The sequence below is a fragment of the Channa argus genome, chromosome 9 (assembly GCF_033026475.1).
Source record: "Channa argus isolate prfri chromosome 9, Channa argus male v1.0, whole genome shotgun sequence".
Taxonomy (NCBI): Eukaryota; Metazoa; Chordata; class Actinopteri; order Anabantiformes; family Channidae; genus Channa; species Channa argus.
Window position 1 is genome coordinate 23,379,723 of NC_090205.1, and position 22,084 is coordinate 23,401,806.

Sequence of the window (22,084 nt, forward strand, 5' to 3'; positions counted from 1 at the left end):
CAATGCACCCATCAGTCACAACATTATATTCACCCTGTGGTTTTTTTATGTGAGGCACACAGATGGCAGCAGCATCTAGCTGCAATCAAAGGAATTACAAGTTCAGGCACTATTTATTGCTAAGCTGTGTGTGACTGTTGTGTCTACTTTTACTACAGTTTAAACATGCAAAAATTCAAAATATAACAAGGTTCCATATACTGTACACAAACTGTCATCCTTACTCGGTGCATAGGCTTGAAGTGAAAGGAGGGTAACCGAAGACTAACACTTTCTTCTCAGATTCATTTAGAGATGCAAAACGAGCCAATATTTTACACATGTAGTCTATAGACACACACACACACAGAAAGACCAAAGCACAAAAAATTATTAAAGAGTAAAAAAAACCAAAAGCAATAATTTCACCATCTTGCAACAAAGGATTTATCTTTTTATTTTATTTGCCCTTTCCCATTCTGTAGGAAGCCTTCTGTAAACAGGATATACATAATTTTGTGGAAAAATAAAATAAAAAATAATAATGCCCTGTGTGCAATCATAGTAATCAACCTCTATGTTTGTATTTCTGCAGAAAACAGGTAAAATTTATGATACAGGTGAAGTCAAGACAACGTCAGGCGAACTACTAAAATATAACTTTAAAGTGTTCATACAGGAGCGGCGTTTTTGTGGAGAATTTATTTTTTAAATACAGTATATACAATAAAGTCTCAGTTTTTGGCACTTTAGAGACCGTCCCTAACTTCCGCTCTCTTGCCGTCGGTTTCAAGGCGGCCCCCGTCAAACGTCAAAGTTGTAACAAACTTCGAAAACGCTGCGCAAAAGAAAAGCCTCAATTAAAAGGGGGAAGACCTCCAAAAGTTTCACTATAAACACAATTGTGGGAAAATACGCTTTAACGCGCCTATGTTATCTGACTTTACACTGCAAATACAACTAATAGTAAAAAATGTTTAGGAGCGAAGCAAAAGAGCTTTCACACGGTGAGAGTTAATAGCTCTGCATTGTGGCTTTAAGAATAGGGGCTTCCTTGAAACCGTCAACTTCCATGTTACCACAGTCAAACTGATGAAGTTGTTCAACGCAACAACTTGTAAAAAAGAAAAACTTTCTTTGAGACCTTTTACATTTCATTTTGTAGCAGCACGGTTAGTTTTTGTTTGCGTTTCTGTCGTTTGGTGCGTTTCTTCAGTTTTCCACTCAGTATGCGCCTCTGCAGACAGGGAGTGGCAAAATATAAATCCATTTTTTGCCACAATTCGTCGAACTAAGTGTGTCCAGTAGCAGTGCGCTGGTCTGCGGCTAACGGAGCTAATGGACCGCTCGCAGTCCATAATCACACAAGTAGCCAGAGAGGAGGAGGAAAATGCGACTTGTCGCGATGAAGGTGAGTTTGGGCAAAGTTTTCTGAACTATTCAGCTGCGCATGACAATGTCAGCGGTGTTTGTATGGCGCCACTGCGGCGGACAGTCCTGCTGTCGCGCTCTTCAAGAGCTTCCATACGTGTTTGGAGAAAGTAGAAATAACGTAAAAGTCCAAACACCCGGACAAACTTTGACTTAAATTTCAGCCGGTTGTCCCGTGATAGGCCACAGCCACGGGCAGCCGCTCAATTAGTGTTTATGTAATTAATGTCAGGCGGAAAACGAAACATTTGATTGAAACAGACACGCGAAACGAAAGTGCTACTTTACGAAGTGTTCTCGGAGGGTTTTTATGCAGAATTTGTGTAAAACCCGCAAGATAATTAGTCTTGTCAAAGGGGGCGGGGTCGGCTCTTGACAGCTCACTATCATTGTGTTGGACCTCCATGTTGAGAAGCTTCCGTTTATTTTTATCTCAACGCGTTGTCCCAAGCAGATGTATTTTTACAAAGTGACCGCACAATAACCCCTAAAAAAAAAATAAAAAAAATCTTATAGGGGAACCAGAAAGTACCTGTGGACTAGTGGCTGGAAAGCGTGGCAGTAGTTTTGTCCACCTGAATCCCCTTTATGTGAGCTACTGTATCTTTTAGTTTGCATTTGGGGCCATTGGGTTTTGCCATTGGTTAATATTGCTTCCAGTATGCAAAATTATATACAGTTGCATCAATACTTGGCACCATATGGTCTGTAAAAAAAAGTAACTGCCACCACAGAGACAGTCAATATAAACAAGCAAAGGAAATGTCTAATTATTTTTTTATTTCTTCTAGAAATTTCTTCTAACTGCGTGATATTTCTTGTCTAAAATATGCTGGTGTTTAGTGGAATCTCTTCCCTCTGTCCATAAAATGTTTCCTGTGCCTCTACAAACCCAAATCATAATGTTTCCTCCTGCGTGTTTAAATAGTTAGCATAGGGAAGTAGTGACAGAGAATGGTGCACAATGGGTTTTCAAGGTGTGTGTAACAGTTGTAGTAACTTCCCTTTATTTCAGAAATCTGTAAATATCCCACAAACACGTGGTATCTCAACTTGAGACCTCCAAAATACAGCCTTATGATAACAGAAGGACAGTTCAAAGCGGTATTTGTGGGAACACTGTTCACTACAGTGACTCTAGTGCATCACAGAACTGAAAGCATAATAACAATGACATCAGCTTTACCCAGTGGATCAAAATACTAAAACAGGGGTCACCAACCTTTTTGAAACTGAGAGCAACTTCTTGGGTACCGATTAATGTGAAGGGCTACCGTTTTAAAACGCACTTTTGAAATAACAAATTTGCTCAATTTACTGTTAATTGTTTGTGATTATTAATAATTAATTAAATGAATGATATTCATCTATGTGAAGACACGGATCATGTTAATTGTTTCTCACAATAACTATCAAATGGGATTTTAAAAAGAATAGCAACAAAAAAAATTAGATGCAGCTAATTGCTAAGTGGTGCTTTGGTGAGCTATTTTTAGAACAGTCCCGCGGGCTACTCATGTGGTCCTTGCGTTCATGTGGTCTTTGCGGTGACCCCTGTACTAAAAGCACCACCACCTGTGCACGAAAGCAGAATCAGCTATCTATGGAAATTAGCTGGCTAAGTTGTAGACTGCATAATCCAAAAAGATTATAAACAGACTTACTGTTAACAACTGGAAAGTTAGCTAAATTAGGCTACCAGACCAGGTATCATAATCAAGTAATATCTCAAGTCAAATCAAGTAACATATAGCACCATTTAATTATTTGAGGGTTACACCATAACCAAAGCTACAGTAAAATTCCTTGAAAAAATATTGTTTGTTATGTAAAATATGCTCTGAAGGTTAAACTCCAGGAGGCAGAGAGAGAATTGCAGCTGACAACGCCCACACAGCAGACATCAAAGCTTCTGTAAGCCCTAAAATCTTATTAACTAGTCTATTTAAGCCAGTATTTTTTGGGGGGAGCCGTAAGTGACCTCTCTTTAACATAAAAAAGAAGAAAGAGCATCCTGAAATTAAATCAAAAACTACGAGAGTCATATTTGCAAAAGTAAAGACGCACTCCTCCACTGACCTATTGTGGCAATGCTTTGCAGAATCATCACAGAAGGTCAAAACACAGACTCCAACTCACCAACAGAAATACTGGGGAAATCTCATAAGACTGTACAATAATTTCAATGTGATGTCAAATTCCCTACTCTATATGCTAAAAAAGAAAACTGTCCAGCCAGCACTTTGCATCACTTTGCAGTGTTTCTGATGTTACCCTATGTAAAGCTGGTTCCAGACAAGAGGGGGCAGTACTGTCCAGCTTACTGGTGTAAGGCAACTCCAGGTTGCTCTCAGATCCTCTTGGCCGAGAGGTTACGAGTTCCAAACATGGCTGCCATCCAGAAGAGAGGGGCCAGAGAGAAAGGAAAGGAGAAGCTGTCTTTAGTCTGTCTTTACTTCCACAAGTTGCCACAGCCAAGTGGGGGTGTTATGAATCTTTATTTTAAGAAAATGTTTTCCAACTTAGAAACACCTACAGTTCTTCCATGTTTAGTGGCCTTTTTTTTTTTTTAAATCTCACATCAATTCTGGAATGTTATGGGCACAATTATAGTGGCATTAATATTAATACATAAAAATATTTAACAGTTCCACAGTAACAACTACAGTAGTTTTGCCATTGGACTTGAGATGGTCTTAAAGGTTAATATTTTGAGATTCAAAAATTCTTAAACCTTGATCTTGACCTAAGTCCAGCATAGCCGCCATGAACCTGCCACGCCATTCACAGTGGAGGGGTGTGAAGCAAGTTGTCAGATTGTAACAGAATATCAGGTGGCAGAGTGGCAGAGAGTCGGTCGCTGGAGGCCTCATTCTTGCTGTGTCTGGATAGGAATAGAAGCAGCCAAGTACACAGGCATGCCTACCCCTCAAACAGTCTCAGATAAACCTGCTTTCAGCTAAGAAGGTTTACATACTGATGTGCCATGAGGTTGTGGCAGCACCTTTGAAAATCTGTAACCTCATTATCAGTTTCTTAGCCTCTTGCACATGGATGTGCGCGGAATGTGGCAGTACAGTTTGCATCTTACTCATTTCTGCTACTTAATTATAGACTTGGGCCTGAACAGAGGAGCAAATAAATGCTGGTTCTGGTTGCTTGTGGTAAATTTGGTAAAAGTGGGTAAAAAGTGAAAAGTTTTCTTCAGTGTGCAGTTTTACATTACGTCTGGTCATTCTGCAAATGCTTTTATGCAAAATGACTTAAAAGTCAGGTAAAAAGCTCGCGAAAGGTCTAAGTGAAAGGCATGAAAGCAAAGTGCTACGGGAAGAAATGTTTCATGAGATGCAAGTGTAAGATAGGACACGTGGGTTTTTTTCAACAGTTGTATGCCAAGCTGCTGAAGAGTTTGTACCCAACAAGTTGCGTTCTCTTTATAATTTTTAGACATTTTTCTTAGGTTTTTAGTGGTTGTTTGACCAGATTTTTCAGACATTCTTACAGTATTTTAGACCTTTGTAAAATGTACAGTTAATAATTATAAAAACCTAAAATTCACAGAAATTGCAACATGTCAGAGTTTCATAGTCTTTTCCATCAGAGTAAAATGGTGTAGACCTGGTGTAGAACCAGCCTGGTCAGTTATTTTATGCTTAATGTGTCAGTAATACTGCATGTTATGGAAAACTGACTTGGATCCATTGATGATCCAATCGAATCTCTGCTGACATTTTGTGAGATGGCCACTGTTGCCAATCACTTCCTCTTATAAAAAAGTGTTAGTTAAAGTTTAAGTGATTTGCAGTCAGAGAGCGTGTATTTTTTACACACTAAGATGTTGTGCTGTAGAGTTATTTGATGATACAACTTATGCTGCAGTCTGAATTTTCAATGTATGAGAGTTTTGCTCCAAATACATGAATTCTGTAGGATTTGTAAAGTTGTTGTTTTTGGATCTGGCAACACTGTGCATAATTGCTGCCACATGTTTATCAGTCCAGTGATTGGTCAGTTCAGTATTGTCAAGCCCTTATTATCAGAAACTCATCGTCATTTTGTTTAGTACTCATTGGGAAATCTTAGCATGCTAACATGCTAAACTAAGGTCGTAAATAGTATACTACGTTGAAAAAGTTAACGTGCTCATTCTGAGAATGTTACTTGTTTTTGTTTTTTTCTGAAGATGATAAATGATTTATTCCTAAATCAGTGCTACAAATGTGTTCCTTTTTCCTGATCCCAGCTTTAACTTGCCTGTAGGATATTAGAGCTTTCATGTGATAAACATTCACCAGCACATTCACCAGTTACTTAAATGAGGATTATTGTTTTGTTTTGACTCCTAACTAAAATTGTAAGTCAGAACATTTTTAACCATGGGATGTTCTGGTGGGGTGGAGGGTTATAAAGGATCATTTGTGGACATGTCCAGTTATTTTTTTGTATTTTCAGATGGATAAACACAAATGTTTCTTTCAAAAATACATGTTTACCCAGAGTGTCTTTATTAATGTGACACAAACCAAAAGGTAACATACAAGAACCCAGGTTATTTTGCAGCATTAAGTCATTCTCTCAGGAGCCAGTGCTGTCTGTGCAGACTGGTATCATGTTTATGATGACATATGAAATGTAGATGTGGTCAGTAGGAAGCTTTTGGACCTGTATAGTGTTGCAGAGTACTTACTGTTTAATTTTGGTAATGTTTCTATGCATGCTTTAAAGCATTTCTTTGCACAGTTCAGTCATTTCTTACTGTGGGTGCCACAAAAGTTGTGTTTGTGGCTTTTTATGGCTGGTGCGAGCATGCAGCACTATTTATTCATATACACATAGAATCTCATTATTAACCACTGTCAGCAGCTGCGCTAGTCAGCTGTGTCTCCGCACTCAGATGTGTAATGTCAGGAGAGTAAGTGCACTGCACAGCGCAAGCTTCACCTGCCCACCTTTCCCACACGTGTTTGCACACAACGTATCGCATTGGGTACAAGAGATGTATATCCCCAACAAGCACGACCAGGTCATAATGACTGCTTGCCAGTGGCTTTATCCACTTTCAGCCCCGGTCAAAAGCCATGGGGAATAACTCATGAAAGTAGGTCAGGCTTGTTTGGGGGCAAAGCAGAACTGGGGCAAATAGAAAGGTTAATAATGGGTTATCGTTTTTGTGCCATGCTTACAGAGTCATTTATGAATACAAAATAACAACAACAAAATTTAAGTGCCAAAATAACGTTATGCTTTACATTTTCTCTGTATATTCCAGTTTCTTAGTTTTATATTCTAAATTTCATGTTATGTATTAAAAGCCAGTTGTTACCTTAAATAGCATGTTACTGGATGGATTTACAGTAGTGCATCATCAGTGTTTTAAGTTTAGTTATATAATCTCAGGAAAAATAAATAGCCCTGCACGTAATTAACTTGCATAAGGTAAATTAGTCATGAAATATGATCTGATCTTCACCAAAATAACAAGTAACTATATTACCATGATTTTTCATGTCTGTACTGAACACCATAATTTTTAAGGAGGAATTTTGGAGGACTGCTGCTTTTTTTTAACAGAACTGCTTCAGCTCAGCCATATTCTTAGGATGTGTTTTTGTGTTTTAATTTTAGCATTTGGTTGATTTCGTGGGAGTTTTTTTTTACCTCGATTTGATCATATTTTGGTAACAAATCCCAACTTTTCTTACACTTACTTCTGCCTCCTAAATTCTTTCTTTAACATCACTTTTTACAAGTTTTCTAGTGACAAATAACACAACTTCCCATTTATATGGGGAGATGGCCCCATAGGTGTGTTAGACAAGACGAGAAAGATCATGACTATGTTTAATCAGTAAGTGTAATTGAATAGCTTGTGGAATTTCAGTAATTGAAGTGCTCTCCCTATATATTTTTTCACTTATCGTGACACATTTTACACTTGAAATTTCTTGCTCCAATCTAAGTGATAAAATACTTAACCAAAACTGTGCCAAATCAACATGCGAACAAGTGATTCGCTGTGGCAACCCTGAACTCACGGGATTGTTTGGCCACTTTACTACATTTATAGCAATCAGCCCAAGGTGACTCTATCAAGTTGCTCATTCTGCCCTACAGGTACAGTGCTTCTGCATTAAAACATTTCCACATACAATAAAAGCAGCCAATCATTAAAAATATTTAAAATGTTGTTGCTTCAAAAGGATCTTTGTGCTTTTAATTTAGAATATTCTATGTCACAAATGACACAAATCCTCCAAGTGTGACTTCAGGTTGGGGGATATATCCAGTATTGTTCACACAAGAACAGTATCAAAAGTGGTTTCGCAGTCATCACACCCCATTACAGCTAAAGCTAGCTGACAGGTCCATGATGTGTCCCATAGTGAGGCAACAGATTTAGCGGCATGCTAATGCATTAGCTGATCATCAGGGCTCAGCTAAGCTTTTCTTTCTTAGTAAATATAGATTCTCATCACTGTGACACCAGCTGATGTTTTTTTTCCTTCCACTTGCTTGTGTACCAGGAGGTGTTACATGTATTAGTAATGTTAAGATAAACAAAATGTACTGTCTGATTTCATGTGTGTAAAACAACAAAGATGAAAGTGGTTTGGCCACTCTATTTAAAATGAACGAAGGGGCCAAAATAATAAAACCATGATGTGTTTTGGATCTTTATTTTCTCTGTGATGAAGCAAATCTTGATGAAGCACTTGGGTACCAGGAAATGCCTTTCAGTGACATGTTCCAGTCCTTTTGGTCAGTTCAGTCCTTTCAATTCAAGTTGGCTGATCCATTTTACAAATGTAAGTGCGGTTGTCCACCAATCTCACAGTTGTTGGTTCAATCCCCGGTTCCTCCAGTCACATGTCGAAGTGTCCTTGAGCAAGACACTGAACCCCAGCTTAGTTGCAGTGAGCATTGGCCATCAGTGTATGAGTGTGTTTGATTGTGAGTGTGAATGGGTGAATGAGAAGCAGTGTAAAGCGCTTTGAGTGCCAATAGGTAGAAAAGTGCTATATAAGTGCAGAACATTTAAGTGCAGACCATTTACGCTATGCTATGTTGTTATATAGATGTAATGTAAATACTAAGACTGAAATTCTGAACTAAACCCAAATGTCTTCAGTGGACAGCAAAAACAAATGAATTGGCCCTGTTATTCAATTAACTTTGGATGGGAATAAAATAAAATGTTGTGATGTTTCCTGTGCTTAAATGTTTGGCTATAATATGCATAATTACAAATGAATAAATATTTTAAAGAAATTATTTTTATTCAAAACGAATCACATACTGGAAATGATGGCTTTTTCCGACTAGAACACATCATGCATCCTGCTGACACAATGGGTGGTTTGATGCAAAGATCAGATGAATTTGTGCCTGTACTGAAAGAGAATTGAGCCTTGGCCTGATCTGAGTAAAACTAAAATAAAGCTTTACCGTGTCTTAGTCACTGGTGAAATAAAATGCTATACAATTAAATAGAAACACAGTTAAAATGTATTTTTAAAAATGTAAATTCCAGATTCCACTTTGGATTTGTACTTGGCACCTGATTAACCTGTTACCTTACACACTAGAGAATAATCTTGGCCAGGTTTAGTTGGCAAATTTCATATAATTTATTTAAAAAAACAAATAAAAACATATAAAGACATTTTAACCACTTTCCACTTAAGTTATCGAACTGCCAGTAAAGAATGAATGGGATCTGGGATGTTGCTGCCACCAAAGTATGAGCATCATTCCCTACATGATTTAACGTTGTTCTGGCTCACTCTATTCCAGGTGCCAACGAAGAATCCCCTCCGAAGAAGCCTCGCAGACGAGGCCTTTTCAACAGTATTTTCTGCTGTTTATGTCACAGAGACACAGAAGCACCATCGGCAAAAACGAATGCCCCCTTACTGGTAGAAGAAAATGGGATTTTGTCAAAAGTAAGTGCATCTTTTAACATCCCTGTCTCTCTTTTCCCTTACTCTTCCCTGTGATATCAACTTTCTCTCACCCTTCTCCTTTATCGTCTTTGCACAGCATGTGGTCAGTATGATTGACAGCCATGTGATGCATGAAACACATGTTTTCTTGACTCAGAGCTATTGATGTTTATTCATTTCTCCTGTTCTGAGAAGTAGTGTACAACAGTGGTGAAAAGTATTCTATGTTCAGACATCTATCAGGATGACTAAGAGTTACAAGAAGGGTGGAAATTGTGTGATTGTTATGGAAGGCTGCATATGACTGCACTGCAAAAGTCCAAAAACAGCTGATGTAGAAGAGTCATGAGCAAGGCACATTACACTAATCGCTGCAGCAGAGACCCCCTTTGGGTTGCAGCATAAAAATGTAATGCAGATCACATATCAGGAGTGATGAAGGAAATGTAGTCTCAATGAGCTTGTTTTGTATTTAGATTAAATGATAGTAACTACAAATTATATAGTTAGATCATTTATGATAAATGTGAAGGATGTTTGATATGAAAATTGTGAATAGTTAGGAAAGTCCGCCAATTACTGATCACAATTCCTGCACTTACTTTTTTGGGGGGGAGAATTACCTATGGTACCTCCTGTATACCTCCTATGGTAAATGGAGCACATTCTTGGAAAAAATGGCTTTTTGGCAGTTTTCAATCTGAATATCAAATGTTCAAGATGTTCTCAGGTGTCGGTTTCAGATTTATGCCTTACTTCAGCCTTTTATAGTGATTTGATATTCCAGAAGTTATTTGTCACGCCTTTCCAAGCCCCCAAAATAAATTGCTTAGTCTCTGGCAAAGGGAGGGTCGAGTCAAGTGCTAGTCTCAGTTTTGGTTGTGACAACCTGTCATGTCAACGTGCATGCTGATCCTGTAGCTGGTACTCTTATGAACAGGCTGTCGTCTCAGTGACTCCCCCCACTAGCTGTGTGAATATCCCTGCTGAATGGACCCTACAGGTACCTGCCAGTCTCCTGGATTCGGATTCTAAAGGATCTTTAGAAAAAACAAGATTTGGAACTTATGTGGAGCATATATTTTGAACTAGCATTGTCCAGATAATCCAAGTAATTTCCTGATGTATTTGGAAAACTCTGAGAAAACTAACATCTCTGAAGAGGTAGAACCACCTGCAGAAGCCATGCTTGCTGAACAATGCCTGGTCCCTAAATTAACAGACGCTGTCAGTGTAAGCAGCTCGTCAAACACTGAACTTGGCATTAAAGTTCTTGTGGAGTACACTGAGCAAATACTAAGCGGAGAAATGGACTCTTCTTTCCTATGTGTGAAACACTGCAACATGACTAGAGATGAGACTGAACCTCTCACCTACTGCAACGGACATGCTGAGAGCTTTCAGCAATATTCAGCAAGCAATGGATTTTTTGAATCTGACCATACCCTTGATATCTGTGAGACTTTGGGGTCAAGCCAACCATTTGATGAATGTGCTCATCACTGTGAGTGTTTTAAATCTTGCAAGTCCTCTGAACATTGTGCTAATCATAGCTTAACTTGTTGTGAACACTGTGTAGAACACCTCCAATTATTTCAGCAATGTAAACCCCCCGATCAACATTTTGAGTCTTTTATATTTGAACCAGATAAATTGCCACTGAACTGTGAAGATTTTGAGCAGTATAAAATGTCTGATTTCATCCCCGAAAGCACAGATCACTTTGAGTTGCGACAATATAAGGCTCTTGAAGAGCAGTGTGAGTGCTTTGACTCAGAGCCAGACACATCGACAGAGGACTCTGAACAATGTGAAATGAGTAGTTTCATTGCTGACATCTCTCAATCAGTGGACTTACTGGACTGTGGCACTGAGCTTTGTGAGTGCAATGAAATTCAGAATGAAAATGAGTCTACAAATGTGGAGGGTGGTGGTGGTGATGATGATGACGTTGAAGATGAAGAAGATAAAGAGAGCTATCCACTTGAACAGACTGAAGATGCAAACTCTTTGTGTTGTGACACACCTGTTCACACTTGTTTTGATGACAGTGAACATTCTTGCTTTGCTAATGAATGTTGTGAGAAATACCAGACTGAAGAGGAGCCAGCTGCTACATTAGACACATCCACAGATCACTGTGAGGGAATGAATGGAAAAAATTATTCTGAAACACCTAAAGAATGTCCAACGTCTTCCGAAGAAGATGGTTCCTCAGTTTGCTCTTCTGTGGAAACCAAATCCTTTAAAACTTTTCCTGATGGAAGTGTTCCTTCAGATCCCTACTCTGATTTGTCTGCGGAATCTGAAAAGAGAGCTCAGGACGATTCCAGTGATGAGCAAGTGCAGTGGGAGTCTTTTGAAGAGGATGAACAAGTAAAACAAATCACTGCCGAGGAAAGTAATGAAGATGAAAAGAAAACACCTACTGGTGATGTTGTGATTGAGGATTACTTTGATTTCTTTGACAGGGCTGACTATTATGGACAGCAGTTTTCACTGAAGCAGTGTTACATCTCCTGCTTTGATGGAGGAGATATACGTGATGGCCTGCATCCCGAGGAAGAAACGCAGAAAGCTAGTGCCGATGCATATGGTTTTGAGGAAATCATTCTACCGCAAGCTGATGATGCCTTTGAAGAAGCGTGTGAAGTTGCTTCTGAAGAAGGTGCAAGTTTCGAAGGTGATTACGAATCAGAGAAAAATCCCGAAGACTGGAGCATAAATTCAGAATCATCATTGACAGAAGATGAGGTTGAAGAAATTGAGTGTGAGTTCCGTGCAGAGAGTTATGAGGAAGTAGAGGAGTATGAGGAAACTTTTAATGAAGAATCTTGTGTGTCTGAAGGTGATTTTTTTGAAATTTCTAATGAAAAAGAAGCTGAGGTCTCCACTTCCTCTGGCACTGAGGAGAGTATGTATGCACCATGTGCTGATGACATTTCTGTTGAAGGTGATGCTTATGAAGATGAGCTCTGTGATGCCCAGAAATATGAATCTCTTGGGGATAATTCTTCCTCGACTAATCACGTACAGACCAATGGTAATTTTTGCAAAGAGGATAACGAGGTTGAACCTGAAGACAAGACATTTATTGAATGTTCAGAAATGGAGACATATTGGTCACTTGTAGATAACCAAGGTGTTGAAGAGATGTGTAAACCAAATGTTGAGGATTACTATGCGTTTCAGATTAAAAGTATCCAGTCATCTGTTAAACAGTCCCTGAATGAATTCATCTTGGAAGGAAGATCAAATGATAAGATAATCCATGAAAAAGATAATGGGGAGGTTAGTAGGACTGATAGAGGTGATACTCTGTTTTCCCTGAATGAGTTACAGATTCCAGAGGAGTGCGAAGCAGTCAGATTCAGAATTACTGAAGTTACTGAACTGACAAACATCTTGGCAAAATGCTCTGTTGTAGAAAAAACAACTGATGAAAAAACTCCGAAATCAGTTGTTGACTGTGCGTTACAGAACGTTTTAAGAGAAATAAGACCCCCTTCAGGTATTATTCACAGCGTTGTCTCAGAACATGCCAAAGTTGAAGGACAGGACACACAGACTGAGGAAAATACAGACTCTGAACAAAGCAGGGATTCAGAAGAGGACCAGAGTGATGACGAGTCCTTTGAGCCTTGTGAATGCGAGTACTGCATTCCCCCAACAGAGCAGGTATTATAAATCTTTACACCCTAACTGTAAAGTACTGGAGGAGATTTATTTGCGTTTTAGTTAAAGTGAGGGTGAATGTTTTAATTATCTCAGCACACTGGCTGTCAAACAGTTGGTTTATTTTTATAGCTGACTGTACTGCAAACCTTGGCAGTAATTAACTTGCAGGCGATTTTTTTTCATTAGCAGTTTGTGTGGTATGTGTGTCAAACTCCAGTTCTGTCTTTACCCTCACATGGAACCTCACTCCACACAGACAAACGCATACGCCAGTGTTACAAGCAGCCTGTACGGTCATGCCAACTCTTTTTAGTCCAAGCTGTGACCACTCGTTGAAGGATGAGACATGGTATGGTGATATTTACATGCTCCATCAACGTTGCAGCAGCTGTAGCATCAGAGGTTTCATGTAACCTCTCACCAGAACACCACAATCCAGAGGCTAAAGTGACAACACACACACAGACACAAACACAAACATTGTGTACCCCACGACATCATAAGATCTTAATTCCTATGTCTTTTTTAATTGCTGGCAACTGTTGTTTTGCCATCTGTTTGTCCTCAGGTTCCAGCGAAGCCGCTACTCCCACAGATGAAATCGGATGATGCAGGGAAGATCTGTGTGGTGATTGATTTGGATGAAACACTAGTTCATAGTTCATTTAAGGTAGGTTTGCCTTTGTGACCTACTTTCTCAGTGGCAAATGGTTAAGGTCAAACCTTTACAAGAGACATAGAAGGTAGAGTTGTCTTCTAATTGCAGGATCAGTCCTTGGGCACTGAAGACACTGAACCTTAAGTTGCTCCTAGTGGGTCAGACTAGCACCATGCATGGCATGCGTGTGGTTGTGAATTGGTGAATGAGAAGTAAAATTGCAGAGCACTGGGTACTGATAAGGTAGAAAAGCACTATATAAGTGCAGACAAGTCCATTAAAAGTTTTCCAATGGTTTTGTACAAGATCTGTACTCAACACTTCTTTACTGATCAACTGTGGCAGCAGCACCGACCTACCATGGCGTTGCTTTTGAGACTCATGACAGAAATTGAAAACACAGGCTCTAACTAAAGATGGTGCCCTCGTTTCCCCACAATTAGCACAGTGCGACTTCAACTTCAGTCAGACTAAACTTCTAGAATAAAATATTTTAAATAAAATAAAAGTTAATAAAATACTTTTTCTTAAAACATTGCTAATTTTAGAATTTTTTATTTTATTTTATTTTTTGGGATAAGCCTTTCGGCTTAGGACAAAGCCCTTCTTGACGCAACCCTCCCCATTTTCTACCGGGCTTGGACCGTCACTGCGCAGCTGTGGATGGGAATGGGTTATTGGGGGTTCAGTGTCTTGCCCAGAGACACTTCGACATATATGACTGCGTTATCAACTGAGCTACAGCCGCCCCCGTGCTAATTTTAGATTGTATTAGCATGAAGAAAATTAGGTACAGTATGATGAACATCATTTGACACACTGCTACTCAGTGTGGTTGTAGATAACATGGCACCTTACAGTTAAGATCTCTCATAATTGGAAAGGGAGGAGTGGGGTGTGGAGAATAATCTGATGCGACCTCACCAATAGATGCCACAAATCTTACACACTGGACCTTTAAGAAACGTTTGGCCATCTGAAAACTAAATATCTGGAAATCAATATTTCTCTTTCCTGTTATTATGAAATTTCACATCATCAAAATAAAGTAATTGGACTAAATGAACTAGCAGAGGGACTACATGTTAAAAAGAAATGTTTACAGTTGTGGAGCAACTACAGTTCCAGTGGCTGAATCAGTTTCATTTAGCAAAGATGTATGTAGACGTCTGACCTGAAGTGAAATCTTTTGGCAATCAAAATACCAGTTAGCTAGTAATTTTCCTGAGGTGCAAAAAGCAAAAAATTCAAGACTAGCAAAATAAAATCATCAGCTTAGCATGCTTACTAATTAGGATTTTGCCTATCTAGAGATTGATTGAGTAGTTTTTGAAAACTCATAATCACACACACACTCACCGGGAGCAACTAAGGTAGAGTTCAGTGTACTGCTAAAGGACACTTCGACAGGTGACCAGAGGAGCCGGGGATTGGTGGATGACTCCTCTACCTCCGGTGCCACAGTTGCAAAAATTTTACATTTAAATCTTAAAAATAACTAACTTCTTTCAAATTATTTTTTTATGTGCTTGAATTATTTGGACCAGACGGCTTTTGTAGCCTTTATTGTTCTCTTGGCTTTTAAATACCTAAATCGTTATCTTTGCAAGTATTCAAAAAGCAGCTAGAAACCATCTTTATGTGCCATTTTCCTTCCTATTGACTTTCAAAGCAAATAATCTACTTATCAGTAAATCTAGGCATACAGAGCAATGCTATTTGCACTACATCATTTAACATTTATATCAAGAGGCTCATGACTTATTTTTGTGTACCACTTAAACAATATTACTTAACCATTGATTTTATGGCTGCTTACATCAAGCAACATTAACATTCTGTAAGTAAAGCTGCTTTTTCATTGTTTCAACAATGACTACTCTCCTTTTCTTTTTTTTTTTTTTTTGATACCGTATAAGGTAGCATTCGGTGAACAAAGTAATCAATGCCAAAGTCAAGGTTCCGGTGTCACGACAAATGATGTAATGAATGCCATGTGCTGTTTAATCCTTCTCAGGTCACAGACTGTCCTACAGGATGTCACTGGATATGGCCACTAGCTATGTGTAAACAGAATCCAACTCTCCGAACTCCATGTTTAACATAAGATGAATGATAAAACTTACTAGTTTTAAAGGCTTTGACATACATACTATAAATAGAAATCGATAATAAATGTTATTTAGGTGCTTGTTGTATATAGAATGGAATGTGACTTGCAAAGGAAAGCCAGTGTGTCTTAGGCCCTTCAAATAGAAAATATTGCATTTTATGTAAAAGGAATAAAATTACTTTGGAGGTTTACAGGCTTTGAGGTATTAAATACTGCTTTGTATGTCTACTCTGTATCCAAATATGGTGTAAGAAACAATGTGCCTTCTTTTACCCTGAGACGTCCCATCTGGAATGCTATGAAAAAAAGGCTTTTGGAACTCTTCATTACTTTGTAAACCCATACAAAGGTGGTTGCAATAGCAGCATGAACAGCAGCATAGACCCAACATATCACTGTCCCTTTATCTGTCTCACTTTCATTACCTAACCGTATCTACATTTAGTACACGGTTTAATGACCTACATAAAGCATACTGAGAATGTTAACATTTAAGAAGCATGTTCAGGTGTGATCATTGTGTTTGTCTTAGTGTCCACCTAATGGTACTTTACATTTAATTCATCTCCATCAGTCCTCTCTATAACAAAGTGTTTCTTCTGGCAAAGTAAGGAAATCTCCTTTTTGAGTGGGGGGCCATAACACTTATGTGTTTATTTCAACAGCCAGTGAACAATGCTGACTTTATCATTCCAGTGGAAATTGATGGAACAGTTCACCAGGTATGCACTTAACTCTTGCCTTTACTGTCATTGACTGTGTTGCTCCAGTCCCGTGTCTTATATAGAAGCTTATATAGCAAATTTGCTGGATTTCCTGCTTATAGCCCCAAATATTTGCTTAGGAAACAGTGTAAACACGATTCATACAAGGTTTTAAGCTTCTGAGCACTGACCAACATTGTATTGTACATGCTGTACACCAGTAGCCAAAATAAGACCTATACACCACATGACTAGAAAGTGAAATGGCTTAAAAACTCTTAGTTTTGAAACTTTTTAAATAAATAATGAATAAGTTTGCACTGGAATAACTAAACTAGTGCCCTGACAGTGCTGTAGCCGTCCGTGTTGATGGCTCCAAGCAGCAGGTGGCTATTTCAGTAGCCTGACGAAATGAGAAAACCCTGGCAGGTTTCTTGGAAATCACTGGCCATCAATCCCAGTCCGTGGTGCATGTTCTGCTCTGCTCAGCGGTGCTGGGAAATGGCAGTGCCCTTTCCCTGTGGGCTGTATATGGTACCTGCAGTCTGTTGTGCTGGGCCTCCCAGAAGACAGTGGAGCCCTTGCTGCCCGCAAGGGCCTGTGTCTGTTTCAAGTAATCCAGGATAGGCTTGTTAAAGTGGGGAAAGCCTATTCAGGATGACTTGGTTCAGAAACAAGGCCACCAGCATCTTAATGGAAGTAGATGTACTGTTTTTTACAGGAGTGCTTACATGTATGTTTTAATTTGAAAACAACTTTTTAAAATGTATGTAATGTATTTAATGTCATTATAGGAGCAGTTATTAGTAGACATTAAATGTAATGTTATTAATTTGACACTGAGTCACACCCGTATTATTACTTTGTGCTGTAGTCTGCATGCAGATAGGTGATTGTCTTTATGACTTCTGAACACACTTCTGAATAATGATAACTAGTAACCAACGTTTCCTTTATACAAGCTACTTTCCCACAGTAGCTTGTGTCCTTGATCACTTCCCGAACTAACTAAAGCATGTGTTAACATCAAGTTTGGATTTTAGACTCTCATTCATTGCTTGTGTCTCCATCTAGGTCTATGTGTTAAAAAGACCTCACGTTGACGAATTCCTCAAGAGGATGGGAGAATTGTTCGAGTGCGTTTTGTTCACCGCAAGTTTAGCTAAGGTCAGACTGCTGTTATGAGCCTCTTTTCTTTTGCTGTTGTTGTTGTTGTTGTTACAATTTGACTGCATTTTGCATGCTGGATAGCATATTACTGCTGAACACTGTTGTAAACAAATCTATTCCTACTTGATGTGGAAGTTAACACCTGTTGTTTGAGTAACATTATGCCTAGAATTACTGCAAGGCCTGATGTTTTTTTGAGTGTGATTTATAGATGACCTTCAACATACACTCTCACACATAAGGATGTATGATATCTGTCAGATGATTGCAGAGACATTTGACCTCTAACATTTACTTCACACTGTCTTAGCCTTAACTATTTGAAGAACCTTTGACATATTCCCTCACTCACACGCATACAGACTGATTTGATCGTAGCTGCTGTGTTTGTCTACAGCACTTGGCAGCATTGTGGGTACAAGGGTCAGAAATTAAATGCCGGTGTCTTGTTTGAGAATACCATAGCTAAATGTTGTAGATATCACTTCTCTAGTATGTAGTACTATGTTTATTGTCTATGGGATCATTTGATTCTTAAAAAGAAGAATTTAGTGGAAACTAAAACTGAGCTATTATAGGTAATGTTGACGTTATCTAGTTTAATCAGGTGGACACAATTCAAAAACTCCAAATTAATGTTAATGTGATCATTCAATTTTATCCCTAACGCAAATCTGTAATTCTGTTTCGCTGTTTCTGATTGCAAAGTGCATGTTGTTCTAATTTCTCATTCACAGTCAGCTTATCATGTTTTAAAGCTGTTGTTGTTGTTGCTGCTATAGTATGCTGATCCTGTATCTGACCTGCTGGACAAATGGGGGGTCTTCCAGAGCCGTCTCTTCCGGGAATCCTGTGTCTTCCACAAAGGGAACTATGTAAAAGACCTGAGCCGTTTAGGAAGAGACCTCAACAAGGTCATCATCATTGACAACTCCCCGGCTTCCTACATCTTCCACCCCGAAAATGCAGTAGGCCATTTATATTTCCTACTCTTTCTCTGCAATACACTGGCTTTACATTAATAATCAGAACTTTAACTTTTTGCAGACTTTGTATTGTAGTTCTAGTTTTAAATAAATAAAACAGAAATGTTTTTTCCATTTAGTTTCCCGTAAAATGAAAACACACAGTAATTCTTAAAGTACTTGGGCAGGAATTGACTGAATTCTGATCAGTCTCCTTGTTGGTACGACTTGTGGCTCAGGACGCAGAGCAGTCCAGCAATCCCGGGTTTGTTGGTTCAGCTCCAAGCTCCTCCTGTCACAAGTTAAAACGTACTTGAGCAAGACACTGAACCCCAAATCCAGGCCAGCTGCATAGTAACTCCCCATCATTGTGTGATTGATTGTTTGAAAGGTAAATAAAAACTGTTTAAAACATTGGTATCAATAGTGTAAAAAACAGACCATTTACTACGAGGTGTGAATTCTGGGGCATAGTATATACAGGAAAGTGCCTTTCTAAACGATATTCAGCCAGTTCAGTTCCCATTTTAATCAAGTCTACATACATCTAAAGGATAATTAAAGCAAATGAGTTGCATATAAGTCACAGCAAAGGGTAAAAAAACTTTCAGTATGGGTTTTTGAGCAGAGGTTTGATGAAAAGGGAATTTGTTTTTCAATTTAAAATACAATGTGTAACAAAGTTTGCAAAAGGTAATCTTCTAAATGCTCTCTGAAGCCATCACACAATATTTATAACTTGAAGAAAATAAAACTCAGCTTTTCATGAATATCTAAAATGTTCCTTTTTTAAAGAAGTGTTAACCTGTTGTTCTGTAATATTTAAGTCCTTCAATTGCTGAAAGTTGTCTAATCTCCACAACAACTTGCTTTCTCAAATCTCCAGGTTCCTGTAGCATCGTGGTTTGATGACATGTCAGACACTGAGCTGCTTGATCTTATCCCCTTCTTTGAAAGACTAAGCAAAGTGGATAACATTTATGATATTCTCATGCAGCAGCAGACTTCAAGTTAACAGAAACAGGACACTGGGATGAAACTCATAACAAGCAGATGTCATAATGGGGCCACGGGGGCTGGTGGGCCACAGGCCCAACATTGCTTCCCACTACAAGGACCATACTGCAAAAATGCCTTTCACTTAATCTCATATTTTTGCCTTTTCTTTAATCGTTATGCTGGGTAAAGACTTCATATGAGATTAAATGACTTTGGTAGATATATTTTGCAGTACAGCTAGTGTGTTGCTGTTGTTGTTATGCAGCACCGCTGACCTGTGGACAGCTGGTGTGCTGTAAACCTGGATGGTGTAAACCATTGGTTGTTTAGTGCCTTTCTACAAACGAATCACACTGATCATTTTGTAATGTAGCATTTGTAATAGTATCTCAAGCTCTCTCAAAATATTACAAGTCATTGAAGACTGTCCCTTGGATCTCATAATTTGTTTGTAAGAGACAATCATTGACTTTGGAGAACTTTGGTTTTTTAATGTCTTTTTCACTACAGAATGTTCCAAACAGTGTGTACAGTACTTACTGTATAAAAGATACCAACACACTTTATGGTAGGAACTGGGCTCCAATGATAAATAATTTCCTTTAACTTTTGTATTTAGACCAGGAAATCAGAAAAGTATTTAGTACTTTTTAAAAGTATATTACAAAAGATTATTAAGGTTCAATCACTGTATTTTAATTTTACTAAAATATAATTATTTTGTAAAAACCCTCATTACATTTTGTCTTATGCCCAAAAATTGGTTGGTTATGGTTTAACTTATATCAGACAGTTTTGGTAAAGACAGAAATGCTACTGTAGAAGTGGTGGTATTATTTTATATGTACTATATATCCAAATTTTAGCAAGTGTTTTTATTTGGTTTAATGCTTTTTTTTTTTTTTTTTCCTGGTATTTTTATTTAGGCTTTTTTGCTGAGTTGGTCACCACAGTGTGTGACCAATCAGTGATGCAATACTGCAAGAGGAGGCTGTAACCTGCTAAAACAGCTTGGATACAGTGCATCCAGAAAATATGCCCAGTGCTTAACATAGTTCCACATTTTGTGATGTTACAGCCTTATTCCAAAATGGATCAAATTCATTGTTTTTTCCCAAAATTCTAAACAATACCCCATAATGATAAAGTCAAAGAAGTTTTTAACTTAATGAATAAAAAAAAAATGAAAGAAATCAAATGTACATATTCATGGGCTTTACCATCACACTCAAAATTGAGCTGTGGTTTATCCTGTTTCCACTTATCATCCTTGAGATGTTTCTACAACATCTCTCACCATTTGGTCGATACCATCCCTGCAGTAAACCGTGGTGGTGGCAGCATCATGCTGTGGGGATTGTTATCAGCAGAAGGAACTGGGAGACTAGTCAGGATCAAGGGACAAATGAATGCAGCAATGTACAGAGACATATTTGATGAAAACCTGTTCCAGACTTCTCTGGACCTCAGACTGGGGCGACTGTCATCCTTCAACAGGACAACGACCCTAAGCACACAGCAAGATAACAAAGGAGTGACTAATGCTCTGAATGTCCTGTAGTGGCTCAGCCAGAACCCAGACTTGAACCCTGATGGAGCTTGAGAGGTACTGCAAACATGAATGGGAGAAACTGCCCAAAAATAGGTGTGACAAGCTCAAAAAGACTTGAGAACAAAGTATTAAGTAAAGGCAGTGAATAGTTATGTACATGTGATTATATTTAGTTTTTTTTATAAATTTACGAAGATTTCAAACAAACTTCTTTCACCTTGTCGTCTGTAGGATATTGAGGAAAATAATGAATTTGATCCATTTTAAAATAAGCCTGTAACGTAACAAAATGTGGAAAAGTTAAGCGCTGTCAATACTTTCATGCTGCACTGTAAGTCTGATTTTTGAACGGAAAGCACACTTTGAAGCCTCTTGTCTGTAAACTTGAATTCAAGCTTTTCGAGTCCTGTCCTATCTTATCAGTTTCGTAGGGGGAATGTGTGGCAGACATGTTTTTTTGCCTCAGTTTGGAGCGAGTATGTATATTTGTGTGTGTGTGTGTGTGTGTGTGTGTGTGTGTGTGTGTGTGTGTGTGTGTGTGTGTGTGTGTGTGTATGTGTGTGGGTTTCGGTGTGATTGTGTTAGTGTGATTATTTACTTTGTTTCGGCATAAAAAAAAGATGTGAACGATATAACCTTGAAATAATTATTACATTTTTTACTGTATGTAACAGAGCATTAACATTGTGGCTCAAATAAAGAACTGATAAAGTGAGTTACTAGATTGCTGCTGAGAAATGTTAAGATTTGAGAAACAAGCAAGTGCAGGTATTTCTACCCTAAACCAATAAAGCATGTTTTATTAAAACCAGTCATATTTAACTACTGTACTTTCTTTCCACGTTCAAAACGCTCAATGAAACAAGTCAAATGGAAACATGGAATATGGAAC

At 38.4% G+C, this 22,084-nt stretch overlaps 1 protein-coding gene across 3 annotated transcripts; it reads left to right on the forward strand.

Annotated features, from left to right (window-relative positions):
• The first annotated feature begins 819 nt into the window (after positions 1-819).
• LOC137132830 (carboxy-terminal domain RNA polymerase II polypeptide A small phosphatase 1-like) lies at positions 820-22,003 on the forward strand. 3 transcript variants are annotated; one of them, XM_067515838.1, is made up of 7 exons: positions 820-1,390; positions 9,205-9,353; positions 13,600-13,701; positions 16,468-16,524; positions 17,581-17,673; positions 18,459-18,644; positions 19,528-22,003. In XM_067515838.1, exons 1-7 carry the CDS (start codon positions 1,318-1,320, stop codon positions 19,654-19,656), a joined length of 789 nt encoding a protein of 262 aa, XP_067371939.1. In that variant the 5' UTR covers positions 820-1,317; the 3' UTR covers positions 19,657-22,003. The 3 variants fall into 3 exon arrangements, with proteins under 3 accessions (XP_067371939.1, XP_067371938.1, XP_067371936.1); XM_067515835.1 differs by lacking the exons at positions 820-1,390; positions 9,205-9,353 and adding an exon at positions 9,414-13,031; XM_067515837.1 differs by lacking the exons at positions 820-1,390; positions 9,205-9,353; positions 13,600-13,701; ... (2 more) ...; positions 18,459-18,644; positions 19,528-22,003 and adding exons at positions 9,364-13,031; positions 13,288-13,593.
• The last annotated feature ends 81 nt before the right edge of the window (positions 22,004-22,084 follow it).

Bases quoted from the DNA above. Each gene is read 5' to 3' on its own strand.
- LOC137132830 (XM_067515835.1), top strand. From the start codon at position 10,476: ATGTATTTGGAAAACTCTGAGAAAACTAACATCTCTGAAGAGGTAGAA. The intron at 13,032-13,599 runs GTATTATAAATC...GTTTGTCCTCAG, and splicing joins GCATTCCCCCAACAGAGCAG to GTTCCAGCGAAGCCGCTACT. The intron at 17,674-18,458 runs GTCAGACTGCTG...TTGCTGCTATAG, and splicing joins TCACCGCAAGTTTAGCTAAG to TATGCTGATCCTGTATCTGA.